Genomic DNA, 17,871 nt, shown 5'->3' with positions numbered 1-17,871 from the left:
TAATGAGCTGGGAGAAACGATGAACAGGCTAGATTCGAGGTGAGGTATTCTGTCCTTTTGTCTCCATAAAACCCCCACAATATTCCCGACTTCTGGACTCACTCTCTGTACCCTGTGACAAGCCAGCATGGTAAGCGGCCTAAGATGCTCCCTCCGCCCCTAAGCCCCACCTCGAGGTGTTCGCACCCTGGTGCAGCCCCTCCTCCAACGTGCCAGGTTCGGTCCGTGTAATCTACAGTCTGTGGGGAAGAGACGGCGTGTCACTTCCGAGACCAGGTTTAAACGACTGGCTTCTGTTTGAGGAGCTCTCTCATTCTCTCACTCTCTTGCCCTCTTGGATCACGGATCAGTTGCTCTGGGGGAAGCCCCAGGAAGAGGCCCTCGTGGTGAGGAGCTGAAGCGGGCTGCCGACAGTTGAGTGAGCTTGGGAACAGATCCGTCAGCCCCCGTCAAACCTTCGGCTCTACCCACAGCCTGACTACAACCCCACGAGGGACCTAGAGCCACACGCACCCCGCTAAGCTGCTCCCACATCCCTGGCCCCCAGAAACTGTGACGTAATCTGTGTGTGTGTTCAAACTGCTGTTTCTTGCCTAGATGACTGTAACTTTCTAACTGTTGCTTCTGTAAAAGTATCACCCCCGCCCCCCCAATCCATCCTTGCTGTCAGAGAAGTATCTGAAACACGATTCTACTAGTGCCTCTCCTCTGCCCAAAATCTTTTGGTAGATCCCTATTACCCAAAACTCCACATCTTGTCCTACAGGCCTTTGGGAACCGAACCCTGCTGGCCTCTCTGGCTTCCTCTGCACTTCAAGGCCCAGGCACTTAAATCCTACTTTAATCTCCCATGCAGGCTAACTAGTTTTCTTTCTCTGATATCCACTGTTCCCAGAACGTCCCACACACTTGGCCGATCCTATGAATCCTCCAGGATTCAGTTCAAAGATCACCCTGTGAATGTGTATTTGTTTAATTAAATTTTTTTTCTTGGATACAAATGGCAGTACCTGGTATGAAGAAATGGTATCGTTTCCTAGATACCAATGACAGGCTGTACACATTTAACTCAATCCAACCCATTTTGATGAGCACCTACTGTGTGTTAGGCACATGTTTTTCAGGAGGCACTAGGACTAACGAAAAACATTGAACAAATAGGGTCCCTAACCTTGAAGAGCCTACAGTTTAGCAATGAAGTTAGACAATAAGCTACTGATGATAAATAATATGAATGTTACACAAATAAAGAGTTCAGAGTATTCGGGGCAGTGGAGGTGGGGGAGGGGCACCAAACCCGTTCTGTGGGCTCAGAAAAGCTTTCCCGGAATGTTTAAGGGATTTAAGAAAAAAAAAAAAAAAAACTTTATCAGAAAGATGTTAAATCAGGATAAAAAATGGCCCCAAAATCAAAATCAGCAACCAAAATGGAAGAGACACAGGTTGGTGGTAATATACGTGAAAGGAGCCACGGACTAGGACGGACCAAACCCACAATGTAACCGGGAAAAACACTTTGTTGTCCCCAAATGAAATACAGTCCACAGACTTTGGGGATACTCCATTATGTTCAGGATTCACAGCCCTCCTTCAGAGACGGGAAACCTGAACCCACCCAGGACTGAGACACCCTGAACCCAGGTCACAAGAGCAGCTTCTGACAACTCGAAGGCCTTGGTGTCTGAAGCCTCAGAGGAAATCTGCAGACTACAAGTGGCTGAAGGTCTGTCGTGTGGAAGAAAGACTAGTTTTATATAGAATCCTGTGGATTTGTAGGTACAGAAAGGAAGAGACAGAAGAGGAACAATCTCCAAATCGCCAGAGCTATTTAAAGCAGGCAGTCTGCATCCTCGGAGGGGACCGTATCTAAAGTGGCTGGCCACGGAGCAAAGTGTCGCAGGAGAAAATCCTAACACCGGAAGGGAGTTACCCTGGATGACTGTACCCTGGATGCCTTTTAACCCCAGTACTTCATGGCTGGACAACATGAATATTAATGAGTCTCTCCTTGTCCTAATCTCTACTGTAGTGATACCAAGTGGATCACATTTCCCACAAGGTCCTGTCCTGTATGGTAAACAGGATGAAAACAAAGCGATGGGCTTTAGACATCCTCAAAATAACGGTACGGCCCTCCTAACAACTCCGCTCCTAGCAACAAACTATTCTACGGTTCACATTTGCCTCATTATTTAATCTAAATCTTATGTTTAAGGCACACGATTGTCTCAGATCGTAAAATCTGTAATAAATACGGAAGAAAATATCTCTACGGATATTCGGTTAAGTCCAAAGGCAATTCTTGTCTGATTCGCTCAAGATTCCCAAAGCAAAAGTTTTAACGATCCGTATCCATATTGTCAGCTGCAACATTCTAGATTCAGAAAAACCTAGATTTCTGAGGATGCTTTAACCTTTACTTGTAAAAGCCCAAGAAAAGGAGCATTCTCCAATGTGGACAGAATGACAGCGTCTGTGACACGTATATCCCTGAGATGATGCTGGCCTAGCATCCGTCCCCAGCTGTGTCTTAAATAACAAAGAAATGATCTGTCATGCTCCACAGAAAGTTAGGACCCCTACTGTTTCCAGCTGCTATCATGGCAGAAGAGAAAACCGAGGACTTGAGCCCTGAGCTTAAGTAGTTCTTAGGAAAGACAGAAACTGGAGATGATGTGAGATGGTTCAATCTTGCGACACACTACAGTAAGACCCTTGATGTTCCAGCACAAAGAAAAATGCAATCTGAGGACCTCAATATGTTAAAATAAAGAAATGATTCAGATTTTGAACAGTCAGTAGTAGGAAGCTCAAACCAACTTTGTTGGCTCAAATAGATGCTGATCTCTAGTTTTTATTAGTCAAAAGCTAAACCATCTGTTTGAGTAGAAACAGATTTTCGCCGCAAGGGAGACAGAGGGAAAGTGGCCTCAGTGAAAGTTGATGGGACTCGGAAGGTCGGCTAGGTGCAGGGGTCTCGGGAACTGGCCCCTCTGGGTGAAGAAAGAAAAGAAGTACGAATATCCGAGAAGGCACAGTGCAAGCCGATCCGATGTAAATCTCTGGAGACTCGCAAACGTTCCCACAGATTAAAAAGTTTATTAGCAAATCAAATACAGAAAAGACAAACTACTCCTGAAAAAAAAATTTACCTGTGCAACTGCCAGTAAATCTTCAAAGCAACATCACTCTCAACAAAGTGAGAGGCATTCAAGTACAGAAAGGCAGGTCCAGCATTCACCTTCTTTTTCCCATTCCCCACATCTACTTTCAGACTGCCTTTGTACAAGAGGGCTCAGAAGAGGCTATGCCAAGTGGAGATAACCGAACGGTTTGGGAGGAGTTAAACATGGATGCCCTGATGACTTCAACCAGAGGAAATGAGGGTGGCAAGAAACAGCCACAGGACGGCTATTCCAGAATCATGGAATCAGCTTCTCCTTCTCCCTCCTTCAGCTGCCAAGCGCAATAGACTTTTCCTTTGCAAGGTCTTTGGATATTTTTCCTTTCTCTCCATCCCAGGCCTTTAACAACCTCACCCCAACACTGTTGCAATGCATCCCAGCTCACCTTGCCTCCTAACTTTTTGTTTTCGTTTACAGACCTCAGCCCGATCAGCCGTCTCTTAATAGAGCTTTCACGGCGTAATTTTTATGTTGGAGAGCTGTCAGTCATTTCCTTCACTCATTAATGGCCTCAATCATATAGCTGCGTCTCAGGCAGTAAACACTATTTCTCACTCTCTTCAACACGCGTCCTCTCTTTCCCGTCTCCTCCCAGACGCTTTACTCAATCCCAACTGAGCACATGATGAAGTGCCGCGGCAAGCAGCTGCTGCTGATCTGTCCACTCGGTATCCGTTTCTTCCGTGCTAAGAGAAGTCCACGTGTTTTTTTCCGATCACAGTGTGCCTGGTTAAAACATTGTATTTCTGAGCCTCCCTTGAAGTTAGGCATAAGCACGTGAGCCAGTTTATGTCCCATGAGACATAAGTGAAGTCTGCTAGAAATGTCTGGACAATGTTTGCTTTCCTGAAAGACGCCATGCCCTCCTCCTTTTTCCTGCCTGGAATACAGACGCGATGGCTTGAGCTGCAGCAGCCACTTTGAGGACATCTGCGGCAACCTTAGTCCTAGCATCCTTAAATTGTTGAACCAACACTGGCAACTAGACCGGTTCATTGCTGTGGACTTCTTAATATAGAAGAAAAAATGAATCCAATTTATTTAAGCCAATGCTTAGTTAAGGTTTTCTGTTACTTACAGCTAAATGCAGTCCTTATGTAAATACATATTCCTCTCCTTATCCTACTCTAAGTTTCCTTTCCAGTCCAGTTCAAGTTTTGCTTTCCAAGGTACCAAGCGAGGTTAGTCACCAAGATTCTATCACGTCTCATATATTCAAATTTTTTATCCTATGCCAGAAGCGTTACGATTTATAACTAGCCGGTACTTAACTGATTTCTCTTAAAATATTAATCAGCATGTTGTTTCTGGTTTAGAACTGATCTAAATCACCACTGTTGGTCTAGGCCTAGCTGGTGATTTAGCATGGCTAAAAAGGGACCTAAGGAAATGAGCCAAATTTTACCTACATTCTAAAGACAATTTGAGTCATATTCTGCTTCGCATACGTGATTATCTTCCACTAGGAAACTGCCGATTGAATCTGAGGAATTAAAGTCAAAACTTAGGTCTTTATGAAGGTATTGTTTATCATAGCCAGTATAGTGAATATTAACACTCATCATTTTACTGCCAGTTACACATAATTAATAGATCTACAGATATACCCTGAAAGAAAACAATCTTTTTTCCGGGTGAGTAGTGTCATTTTTCTCCCTTTCTCAGTAGAAATTCTCAGTGTGGGAATTTTTGCTACTGGTCTCAGTAGTGAATCAAAAGTCAGATATTTGTGCATCTTTAAAAAATTTAAAACGTGGTATGAAGAGAAGACTCCACTCAACTGTCTGGACACAATTATAGAACACTGACATGGAATAAATTGCAAAGGAAATGCAAGCTTGCAAATGTATTTTAGGAAAGTAGGTAATTTGCAGACCTTTAAGAAAAAAAAATGGACTTACAAAAGTAAAAGGCACAACTTCCAGGCACAGTTCTCTTGGATAACCAGCCTGCTTGTGTAGAACATGTCTAAATAGGCCAGTTTCCAAATACATTTTCTTTGGGATCACAGTTTTATGAAACCGGTGATCATCAAAAGCAGTTGTGTCAACATTCTCTTATTATTAGAACCAACACATTTATTTAGTTGGTTTTCTTCCTGCCCTTCTATTACGTCCTCTTCAACTAAAAAGGTGTTTCATTGCTAGTAAGTTCTTCTCAATTTTCTTCACGTGGAAATTACTTCGAGATTAAATATACATACAGTTTAGCCTTATAGTCATTTGTTCATCTACGTGAACCCTTACTAAGGACAGGGTAGGATCTGAGTTAGAGTTTTCTCTTTATTACTTAGGTATGACACTAACTTAGGTATATGACACACAGAGGGCAGGAGAACAGTAAAACCCAATCAGTGAAAATGGTGGTCAAACTATGGAACCTGTTTGCTAATGGCAGTGTTCATTCTCTGTGAAAGATACTTACAAAGCAGCTACCATTAAAAACAAGATCTCTACTATGGTCTATTTTGTTGAGTTACTTATGAAGACGGAAAGACGGAAAGACGGAAGGACGGAAAGAAGGAAAGAAAGAAAGAAAGAAAGAAAGAAAGAAAGAAAGAAAGAAAGAAAGAAAGAAAGAAAGAAAGAAAGAAAGAAAGGAAGGAAGGAAATGAACAGTTTTACCACAACATAAGTGGGAATCATTTAAAAGCAGGAAATGTTGACTTATAGTATAAGGAAAACTTCCAGAATCCTTTCTTTAAAAATAGCAATAGCCTTTAATTTATCATCCACTGCTCTGCCAACCATCTGCAATCATTTTTTAAAAGCGTTTTTAAAGCATACCTAGCATTTTATTTTACTTTAATAATTTTCAGTGTGAAGAATTCCCTCAAAGAAAGCCTTTCTTACAGCTTTACTAACCTGTTTTCAAACGTCATACGAGACAAAGGAAATTCAGTAACGAAAGGGATTGCAAAATGAGGTAAATTACAAAAATTAAACTGGCATAGAGAACAGAATGACGTAACTGCTATTTTCTAAACGGCATGAGTTTCACACCCATATCCTAGTCTCTTTAGCTATTTCTTGTATAGACTTTTTTCCACAGCTCAAAACCACAAAGTAGAATCATTATACGTTATGGTTTAAGACCCGATATTGACTTCGGAATCTAATTTACTTTGCCAAAATTGGAAAAGCAAATTCCTCTTCCCAAATATCCCTGTCCAGGATACGACATAAACCAACGGCTCAACAAAATTTGATTTTATGCCTTCTATCACCCTCTCCAAAGCCTCAGGCACCACTTGAGTCAGCGAGAGGGATCAAGCCCACAACTCATGTTCCTTCGCAAGTTACATATAACTTCTGCACTCAGAAATGGTGGAAAGTATCTTTCATTCAAATTTCTCAAGCCCTTACACTGCTCAGGATGAAAAACTTTGATGTTAGAGATGTCCTCACTACACCTCTGCTCTTCCAAATGGTGCCCGAACGTTTCTGTGTGCACATAACTTACACTCTTCAGATTGTAAGTGATACAAATTCATACCCGCAATAAGGCCAAAGAAATCCAATTTATGGATCTTGGAGAGTTCTGTACTTCAATTTTTTTTTTTGACATTTATTTTTTTTTTTTTGAGACAGAGAGAGGCACAGCATGAACGGGGGAGGGAGGGTCAGAGAGAGGGAGACAGAGAATTTGAAACAGGCTCCAGGCTCTGAGCTGTTAGCACAGAGCCCAACGCGGGGCTCGAACTCACAGACCGCGAGATCACGACCTGAGCCGAAGTCGGACGCTTAACCGACTGAGCCACCCAGGCGCCCCCTTCCATTTTTTGCATGCATTTTCCTTTGTACAACAAGCATTGAAAAGGAGGTTAATAATTTCAATTCACTCTTTACTGTGAATTCCAAATCTCGACCAATGTGGTAGAAAGGTTAACTAAGTACACATTTAAATTAATTTGCATTTGAAAAGATTGGAAAAACCGTGCTTGCCAACCGTTTTTAATCATGTGAAGAATTAAAATAGTAAAATCTTTCAAGTGACCACAAAGTAATGACCAAATAGCATTTACCTTACTTAATTAATCTGTCATTCAACAAGCGTGAGCCTATCAAATTCAAAACACACGAATCACACTGCATTATATTGCGCTCACCGAATGTGCACAGCCTTACCCCCTAAGGGATAAAGTGGTATAAAAATCTACCTTAAATTCTGGAATCCCAATCATTTTTGATATTCATATATCTGTCTTTAACACTGAAATAACAATATACTCATTAATCAGGATGTATTCTATACACTATTTAAATCCCGGCTCTTGGCTCTTGGCTCTCGGGGGTGTAGTGGCTGTACAAGCAGTACAAATTACTTTGTTGAGCTTTACCGTCTTCATCTATGAAAGGAGGATAATACTTCGCTGGCAGGTGAGCATTACCTGAATTAGCACAGATCAAAGTGCCTCGTCTTGCAATTTTCTTACGCACCAGACATTGTGGTAGGTGCCGGGTTGTAACTGGCAAACATAACATGACAGACAAACGTGCTGTCCTCACAGAGAAGCTGGCTGAGCTGACTGAGAAGGAGACACAGAAGGAAAACTAGACGAGCCAGGGTTTCATGAGAGCATATAAAATGAAGCGTTTCAAGAGGAAGGAATGTCAAAAAACGGACTTCAGGGGAATGACTGCAAAGGGGTACAAGGAGACATTCTGAAGTAAGGAAAACGTTTGTATCATGATTGAGTGGTGGTTTCACAACCGTTTACATTTGTCAAAACTCGTTAACCTGTACACATAAAATTGTTAGTTTTTACTGTATGGACGTTATACTTTAATAACTCTGGTTTCTAAAAGGTATATACCTCATGAAAGACCAATTTTATTTTTAAAGGCAAGGGTTCTAGATGAAAAGGTGCTAAAGAGGGGTGACAAGTGGGTGTAATATATGGTGTCTGGATTCTGAATCCCTCCCCACAAAAAGCCGTAAGGAGTATTTTGGGGGCAAACTGGAAATGTGAATGGACTATATGTTAAACTGTATAGTATCAATGCTAAACTTATTTTTTTAATGTTTATTTACTTTTGAGAGAGAGAGAGAGAGAGAGAGAGAGAGAGAGAGAATGAGAGTATGAATCGGGAAGGGGCAGAGAGCGAGGGAGACACAGAATCTGAAGCAGGCTCCGGGCCGTCAGCCCAGAGCCTGACACCAGGCTCGAACTCATGAACCGTGAGATCACGACTGGAGCCCAAGTGGGATGCTCCACCGACTGAGCCACCCAAGCACCCCTAAACTTATTTTTTTAATGCTTACTTATATTTGAGACAGAAAGAGTGTGAGCAGGGAAGGGGCGGGGGGGGGGGGGGCGGGGAACAGAGGATGTGAAATGGAGCTCTGGGCTGACAGCAGCGAGCCAGACGTGGGGCCCAAACTCACGAACCGCAAGACCATAACCTGAGCCGAAGTCAGATGCTCCACCGACTGAGCCACCCAGGTGCCCCAAACTTTTTTTTTTTTTTAAGTGTAGTCACTTTCCTGTGTTTATGTAGAATACCCTCTGCTTAGCAGATGCATATTCAAGCATTCAGGGGTAAAATGTAAGAGTGTCTGCAACGCGGTCTCAAAATGGTTCAGAAAAAAACCCACAACGTGAGTGTGGAGGAGAGAGCCAGAGATGAGCAAACCCTTCCAAGAGTGTTTCTCTGAAGGGCCACAGGGAACCCGGGTGTTGGGAGGGCCGCCCCACACCCGGGCGGTATTAACACGCTGTGTGTAGCGATGGGGCGGAGAAGACGCTGACCTCGCAGGACGGGAAGTGTCGGTGCAGAGGCCAAGGGTCTGAAATCTTGAGAGGGGCCGCGACGCGGGATCCAAAAGGAAGGAAGCCCCTCCCGTGACGGTGAGCGTGACAACGACGACCGTGACCCAGGGGCACGCGCGACCAGGCGGAGAAGAGCCAGAGAAGAGCCAGGCGCTATTTAAAGCGCCTTCGTTCATTTCGTTCTCTCGCCAACTCGAAGATAAAGGTATAAGGCATCTCTCCTTTCGCCGATGAGGCGGCCGAGCTACGGAAGAACGAACTGCCCTGCCCAGCCACGCAGGGCAGTGGGAGGAGTGGGATGCTTGGAGATGGGTTTTCAAGGGCAGTCAGTGCATCAGTGATGGTGATGAGGTCTAGAGGATGACCATATGGATGGGAACTGGGTCCAAAGAGGCGGGGGTGCTGGATGAATCCTCTGTGCGGATGCTGAAGTTGTACAGAGAGCTAGCAAAAGCAGTGACGGTGAGTCATCGGTGATGGTGGGGGAGGACGGCAACAAACAGGGGTCAGAGGAGTAAAGCCTGATTTTAAACAGTTTAAGATGTCAGGGGGACTGAGGGGAAAAGGAGGAGAGATGATGTGGAAGTTGCCGTGGGGAGCAAGGATATACCCGCCCCACCTGCAGGCTCACAGGCACATGAGGGGAGGAGGCAAAATCAGATTCTAACGTGAGACGGATCCCCAGAGCAAACAGTGAAGGGACCGTTCAGAACGGAGCCCGAGGACGCCACACGGTGCTTAGCACATGCTATACGTTCAACCAGTATCTCTTGAATTTGAATCTTAACTTTTCAAATGGTTTACTGTACTCTAAAGAGGAAAAAACTGAATTTATTTACCAAGAAATCCAAGCCAGATTAAAAAGGAAATGATCCTCTAAGTGATTGTATTCTTTAAACCCATGAAAGGCTCATTTGCAAAAATTGGTCCCCAGGCCAAGATAAACAGAGTGGAACAGCATCTTATTGTTTTTGGCTTAATAACTATGGATAGCTCACTGTTATAAAAATGACACCGGGCATTCTCTTGCATAAGAACATAATATCAGAACAAGATTCCATGAATTCTGTCTTTTGAAGCTTAGATAACAGCCTTTCTGAGCGTGAGCTGACCAGAACTTAAATCTATTATGGTTCAAAGCACAGAAACCTAGGTACCCATGAAATAAGAATAGAAGATTACTTCCTAAACATCTTCTTTCGAGTGTAAACATATTCTTTGGAATGTACTGTTCTTCTTGACGTAGTTGTAGGACTGCTCCATGAAAGCTTTGGAGGTGTGCCTTTGCTGAAGGAAGAGAGGTTCTCGGTGTTCCGGTTTGTTTGTTTTTTAAAAATTTGTTCTAATGTCTTTGTAAGACTAAGAAAATGTCATAATGCTTTTAGACATTAGCAAAGCAAAGTTTTTCTTTTATATCTATAAAGCTGCCTCCTGAGCATTTCTAATAAGCGGTCGGGAATCGGCTCATTGAAATTCTATAGTCCTCTACGGTCTTAAAATGTACAATGAATATCTAATACTTTTTCTCCAAGACTAAATCTTACTGGAATTTATCTAGAATCCCAGTGATTTTTGTTTTGTTTCGTTTTGTTTTTTAATAATTGTATGTGGTTGTTTAACTATGACCGTCAGTCAGAATGTGAACTAGCTCAACTACAGGTTAGTTCCAGGAGCTTTTCATTTTTGGCTTACCCATAAACTGTGAGGTTCCTACTCCTAGACAGAAAAAGTACGGGTAGTTCCATTACGTCTGAGAAATGGACTTGAGAAGGATGGCCAGTCCCCCCGGTTTCATTAGAGCCTTAATATGATGTGTCAGAGAAAGCAATTAGTCAACGATATACACTGTGCTCATTTACAACACACAGCTGGCATTGGGAGTAAGCTCTCTTTTCCATGAAGAACCCAGCTGGAAATAATCTCTCCTTTACTAAATTTCTTTAGTACTTCCTATGTTCCTTATGGGACTTTCTCTTTGGACCACAGTGATTTCTGAGCTCTTTTCTTTTCTTTTTTCTTTTTTCTAGATTATGAGCAAGATGTCTTAACATCTTTAGATGATACCAAGGTGTTACAACATTATTTGTGTTTTCGGTAATACCCAGCACTAGCAGGAAAACAAAATGCAATCGTGACACTGTCGAAATCAAATTCATCAGTATTACGGACTAAACATAAATAGGCTTCTGATGTTTGGTCTGGGAATCATGTCACCATTTATATAATACAAGAAACTGCTCGGAGTTCCTAAAACCCAACTTGCAAGTTCACTCTCAGAAGCCGGCAGAGGCCTCTTATACTATGTGTATCACTAGAAAGGTCACAGAAAAGAAGTCTGTAGAGCAGTCAAGATGCTAACTTTTCCAATTTTGTAAGTAAGAGAATGAATTTTTTTCTCTTAAAACTACAGTAATTTTAAAAGTAACTTTAAATTAAATCTTTTACTTTTTAAAAGAGTTATTTTTAGAAAGAGTATAGGAATTTAAAACTAGTATTTTGTAAAAACAGTGGAAAATGGTTCAAAATTAATGCAGGGATATATATCTGACCAACCAAACATTTTAAATGTCTTTTAGTTAATCCAGAGAATATTGGTTAAGTAAAGCAATCTCATGTTGTTATTAAACCAAAACTTCAACTTACCATTTATGTTTATTGCTGGTAATACAATTGACATCTTTGGTCTTGTGGTCTTGTTATGGGTGGTAGCTGGTAACAGCAGGTGATCCTAAGAATAACAAAAAACAATCTGTTGTTAACAACTGGCTTAGTCCTATAACAGGCCAAAATCAGAGTTTCTAACATGCCAACGTTTCATTGGGATCATAAAAAAATGACCTTTTTTAACTTGGCAGAGAGGTCATTAACTACAAATCATCTCATGATTCATTTATTCACGATGCAACAAACATTAACGGAGTGTCTATCATTACCAGGTGCTATGTAGTAGTCTTGGAATACTCACACATTCTAATAACATGCATGCTGTGCTACACCACACAGAGTATTGGTCAAGGAGTCAGAATGGAGGGATTTTTTTAATTTTTCATTTTATTTCAGAGAGAAAGAGAGAGAGATAGCTTGAGCAGGGGAGATGGGGAAAGGGAGAGGGAGAGGGAGAGGGAGAGAGGGAGAGAGAGGGAGAGAGGGAGGGAGGGAGAGAGAGAGAGAGAGACAGAGAGAGAGAGAGAGAGAGAGAATCCTCGCTAAGTGTGGAGCCTGACGCAGGGCTCAATCCCATGGCCCTGGGATCATAACATGAGCCAAAATCAAGAGTCGGACACTCAACCAACTGAGCCACCCAGGCGCCCAGAACAGAAGGATTTTAATTCTAGTAAAATGAGGGAGCTAGACGAGGTAGTATCACAAGATCCTGAAATTAATCTACTCAATAGAATCATCTTCCCTTTTTTTTTTTAAAGAAGAGGGACATTTCCACCCCCCCCACCCCCCCGCCCCACAAGTCCCAATCCAAAACTACCAACACATAAGATAGAGATTCTGATTGATGTTAAGGCTAGGGCCTGGAGCCTTGCCTGCTTAGCCTCCCCTTTTCCCTTTGAAACAACCAAGTATTTGACTTCTTCGGGTAAGCAACAGGTACGTACCAAAGAAGATGTATAGTTCTTGCCCTTAAAAAGTATTCAGTCCAGTGGAAGAGTAAAAGACAATTATAAATGCATGTCTAGCACAATTTTAAAGTTCCAAATATTATACTGCCAACTTCTGATCATCTATAAGTGACCCGTGGCGTCTGAAGTTTCTGGTTTCCAACCACACAAATAGTCAAAGTACGAATACGCCAAGAGGAGTCTGGCTTCAAACAAGAGGGAGTGTGTGTGTTTTGAAAGAGGTATGCACCTCCGCAGGTATCTTGAAGTAGACTATAAATGACGGAGGACTCTAATATTAACTATTGTTTGAACATCGATAACTCCTTTTTCCTAGCAAAAACAGGAATTGTCACAGCAAAAGGAAAAAAGAGAAAAGACAACAACGTACGTTAATGTTTCCACTTAAGGGAGCACAGAGCCGACCCTGCTATTAAACCCTCATTTCCTTCTCCTGCTCCTCTGCCCCCTTGCTTCATCACTCGTTCGGGTGACATAAGACTACAAGCAGGACTGAACAGAGCAGAGGGTGACAAAAATGTGGTGCAACTTGGTTCAAGGGTCAGTGTGATTATGAAATGAAATGATCAGCAAAGCTAAGGGGGAAAAAAAAATCTAGAACGCAAAAATCAAATTGAAATGAACATACATGAACAGAGCTGTCCAGAACACGTTTCCAGTAACTGCTTGTACTTTGTTGAACTCAAGGCAACATTTCTGTGAGAACAGTTTTGTTTTTTTTTTTTTTTTTTTTTAAAGCAGGGTAAAGATGAGTGAAGCTGTTCTGCTGGATTCCAACACGGCAGCGGCAGCACGGGGGTTTTTTCTTTTTTTTTTTAAGTGCATTGTTAGACACAAAGATCACACATTTCTGGGTAAGATAACATAATATAGCCAAGAAAAAAAAAACTTTGCTGATCTTCATGCCATGGAAATTATAAATACGATAATTCCTATAATTAAAACACTGCTTCAGGGCCCCCAAAATCGAATGAGAAAACAAACCAACAAACTCGCAAGCCCCAAATTAAAGCGACTATAAAAATAAACACGCTCAGATTCCACTGGCCACGGGTTAAGGTCAGGCTCAGACTTAAATCTGAGTTTCCGGCTCAAATCTAGATGCCATACTAAACATTGTTTTTAAACGTGATCTTCTGAACATAATGTCTCCTGCTTTCTTTCTTCATTAAATTTCAAAGTAGTTACTTTTGCAGGAGGAGGCCAAAAAACACATTATTATTTATGAAAAAGAAGAATCACATCTTGGATGCATATCAGTTATTACAGTTCACCAGCCTTACCTCTAATTATTAAAGTTTGCAAATGGGGGAGGGCATCTATCAAGTTCAAGTTTTTGTGTCCCACAGGGAATCAAAGCTGGTATAGTACAAATCCCAACGGTGCTTATATTAAAAAAGAATGTAGGGGCGCCTGGGTGGCGCAGTCGGTTAAGCGTCCGACTTCAGCCAGGTCACGATCTCGCGGTCCAGGAGTTCGAGCCCCGCGTCAGGCTCTGGGCTGATGGCTCAGAGCCTGGAGCCTGTTTCCGATTCTGTGTCTCCCTCTCTCTCTGCCCCTCCCCCGTTCATGCTCTGTCTCTCTCTGTCCCAAAAATAAATAAAACGTTGAAAAAAGAAAAAAAAAAAAGAATGTAGACACACACACGTCTGGGAGAGTGTTGTTAGTTCATTTCACATTTACTTTCTCTTCCTCAAATTAAATGCCCTTGACACAACAGTGATTTTGAATCACTTTTTTCTCCCCAGCTGTGTTCATCCCACTCTTTTTTAATTAGCATATCATTAATTTTATCAATGACATTTTCAGGAACAAAAGAGCTTTATTTTGGCACTGTTACTAATTTTAGGATATCTTCAACCACACTCCTGAAAAGCTTCTACAAGGACTGAGCTACCACGGGGTATCTTTGGGGAGGAAACTTTGTGGACAGATATTATCATCAACACATTGTTATTTTTATTCCCAGAAGAAGTCAGAGAAACGCTGGTGGGAAAACACCAAAACATTTGACTGTGAGAATAAAGCATCAGTTTTCCGATGTTACGCAATATCGTGCATGAGAAAATATGCTATTTTCATGACAATTCTCCCGGTTCCCTTTTCCAAGCACTTTGTTAGAAGAAAACCAAAATATTAGTGCATAACACAGCATCCAAAGTTATGTTTCTTCTCTTTTTAAGAGGGCTAAAGCATTGGAGACTAACTTACCAAAAGAACAGAACCACATTTGCTGTGCTGAAGGTTACAATGGTAATTCACAATAAAATTAAGGTCGTAGTACTAAGTGTTCTCAAACGTTGATTCTACATGTCCGTGCAGAGTCAAAATTGACCTCAATTTAAACTGACAGCCGAGATTAAATGACCCTACTCCTTTCTAAAACATACTGGCTGATGCCCATGGTACAACTGAACATTCATAACTAGCTGTGTTTTTTTTCCCACAACTACTTTTGCTAATTGTATTTGTTAGTGTAGGGGCGCCTGGGTGGCTCAGTCGGTAAGCGTCCGACTTCGGCTCGAGTCATGATCTCGCGGTTCGTGAGTTCGAGCCCCGCATTGGGCTCTGTGCTGACAGCTCAGAGCCTGGAGCCTGCTTTGAGATCTGTGTCTCCCTCTCTCTCTGCTCCTCCCCCACTCACACTCGGTCTCTCTCTCAAAAATAAATGAACATTACAATTTTTTAAAAATCGTATTTGTTAGTGTAATTGTGTAATTTAAAAAATACAGAAATTGATTTTTAAAAATGTGTGAAAAGGAGAACAAGATTTAATAAAAGTAAACAGTTTAAAAAATCCACCCACTGTAAGACAACCATAAAAGACTGGGAAAAAAAAACATACCAGTCTGCATTCAGATTGCTTCAAAAGTACCTTTAAGTTCTTATTCTAATTTAAAGGAATTGTAACTGACCCTGGAAATTATGGTTGATGCACTGTGAGTGCAGTTCATACAAGAAAGGTGATATGGGGCTCTCGTGGATCAGAAAAGAAAAGGTGTTGGCCCTACATCAGAACTTGGCAAACAAGTCCACATTTATATAATTAAATGAAACCAATGTAAAATATACATTTGAACAATCTCCTGCTTTAACCAATTTTGTTAGCTCGTAGATCATCCACTAGTCTCTGTTGTATGAGGTAAGACAGCTTCTCTTGTATTAGGAAACTCTGACCTAAGGTCGGAGCCCCTTCTCCTTGATAGAAAGGAAATGTATTTAATATCCAACGATGTTTCCTGGGGATGAGAGAAACCGTTGGCAAGAGGCTGCACCATGACACCAACCATCTTTTCCTTGGATCAACATGGGCCTCAATTAGTCAAATTTTGCATGTCAGGCTCATGCTAACAACAACGGTCCCTTAACATCTTATGTTTGGTCTGTGTCCACTGGAGTCCAGAGATGGGCTTGGTTTTCCAATATAAACAGTTAAAACCAGATCAAAACTAACAACAGCATCCATCCTTGTTTCAAAAATAGCTTCGTATTAAATTTTTTCTAATCTATGTTCCTCCCCTGGGGAGCTTTTGTTTTCCACTATCACTCTCCCTGGCTCACCTCACCAAGTCTCCTTCAAGTTACCAAAGAGACAAGCATACCAAAGCTTGGAAACAGGAGGGCCGAAGCAGGCCTTTCAAAGCAATTTACCCAAGTCAAACATTCTGAATGTATGTTGTTTTCTAAGAGCCGAATTGATTGTTGACTGGAAATCAGATGTGTCCATATATTAAAACAATTAAAAAGCAAAGGTAAGAAATTTGAAATCATTAAAATATACAGACACATGGGGCGCCTGGGTGGCTCAGCCGGTTAAGTGTCTGAGTTCAGCTCAGGTCATGATCTCGCGGTTCGTGGGTTCGAGCCCCGCGTCAGGCTCTGTGCTGACAGCTCGGAGCCTGGAGCCTGCTTCGGATTCTGTGTCTCCCTCTCTCTCTGACCCTCCCCCGTTCATGCTCTGTCTGTCTCAAAAATAAATAAATTTATTTAAAATAAATATATTTTATTTTTTTTTAATATATTTTTTATTTTTTAAAATAAATATATTTAAAAATATATATACAGACACATACAGTGACATGTCCTGGAAAAAAAAAAAAAGTAACAACAACAGCAAAACCAAAAAAAACAGAGGTAGTAAAACTAAGTAGAATGTAATCATTTTAAAAGTCTATTAAAATGTCTAGGATGTAGGGCTTCCCGTTATCGTAAAAACAAGCAAAGTACATTACTCACCCCCAAACTAGAAATGGTTAATATAAATAGCTAATATGAAGGCAATATTTGTGCCACTAATGTATGCAATACAATTACAGACCAATAAAAGGAAATGTTAAGCTTGTATCAGCACCATTCGTATGCATGTCGGCCAGAGGAAGGATAAATCAAAACTATGAGTGCACAACAGATGGCTCAAGAGTGAGCCAAGGTTTACACTTGACAAGAGGAAAACTTTGACACTACATTCAAATCTGATAGATGCTGCCAAGGTCACCAAAGGAAAAATCAGCTTGACATCCTAATAGATACAAACTCATTTTAAGATGTGGTTCTCATATCAAACTCTGCAGGAGCCCCCGAACCTGCTGAACGCACTGAGACCTCCCCTTTTACTCACACAAAAAAGTGTAAGGTTGTACCATACAACAAAACCGTCTTTTTTGTGGGTAGGCCGAGCATCAGTAATTTCATAAAGTCAACCTAATAGTCACTGTATATGCCTCTTTAAAAAAAAAATAATTTTTTAATTAAACTTTAGACCTAACGTGGGGCTCGAACTCATGACCCCAAGATCAAGAGTTGCATGCTCTACCGACTGAACCAGTCACGTGCCCCGACATGCCTCTTTTTTAAAAGTAGAGTTAATTTGGGGGAACCTGGATGGCTCAGTCGGTTGAATGTCCAACTCTTGGCTCCTGATTTTGGCTCAAGTCATGATCTCAAAATTCTTGAGTTCTGAGCCCCGAGTCAGGCACCGCCCAAGCTCTGCTTGGGATTCTCTCTCTCTTCCTCTCTCTCTGCCCTTCCCTGGCTCAAGTGCTCTCTCAATGTCTCTCAAAATATACAAACACTTAAAAAAATAAAAGTAGAGTTAATTTAGTTTCTTGGTCAAAATGCTTTCTTGTAAATACTTACCCAAGGATAAAAGAATGTTTCCAAATCATTCTTCTGTTAATAAGAGTTTGCAGAGAAAGTGTTTCTAAATCAGGTCAGGGTTGTTTTCCCTAGAGAAAGCTCTTAGACAAAATGCTGGTTATATGCTCTGAACAGGAATCAGGCC

General features: G+C 41.5%; 1 protein-coding gene across 5 annotated transcripts in view; it reads right to left on the bottom strand.

Moving 5' to 3' along the window:
* ATF6 (activating transcription factor 6) overlaps window positions 1-17,871 on the bottom strand; it is a 196,978-nt gene that overhangs the window by 37,461 nt on the left and 141,646 nt on the right. For all 5 annotated transcript variants that reach the window (XM_027075083.2, XM_027075084.2, XM_027075082.2 and 2 more), the window contains one exon: window positions 11,602-11,686. In XM_027075083.2, coding sequence (XP_026930884.2) covers window positions 11,602-11,686 — 85 coding nt within the window. The remainder of the gene's footprint in view (window positions 1-11,601; window positions 11,687-17,871) is intronic.

The sequence above is a fragment of the Acinonyx jubatus genome, chromosome E4, assembly GCF_027475565.1.
Source record: "Acinonyx jubatus isolate Ajub_Pintada_27869175 chromosome E4, VMU_Ajub_asm_v1.0, whole genome shotgun sequence".
NCBI classification, from domain to species: domain Eukaryota; kingdom Metazoa; phylum Chordata; class Mammalia; order Carnivora; family Felidae; genus Acinonyx; species Acinonyx jubatus.
The sequence above is the reverse complement of the archived record's forward strand: the minus strand, read 5'-3'. Positions and strand labels throughout refer to the sequence as shown.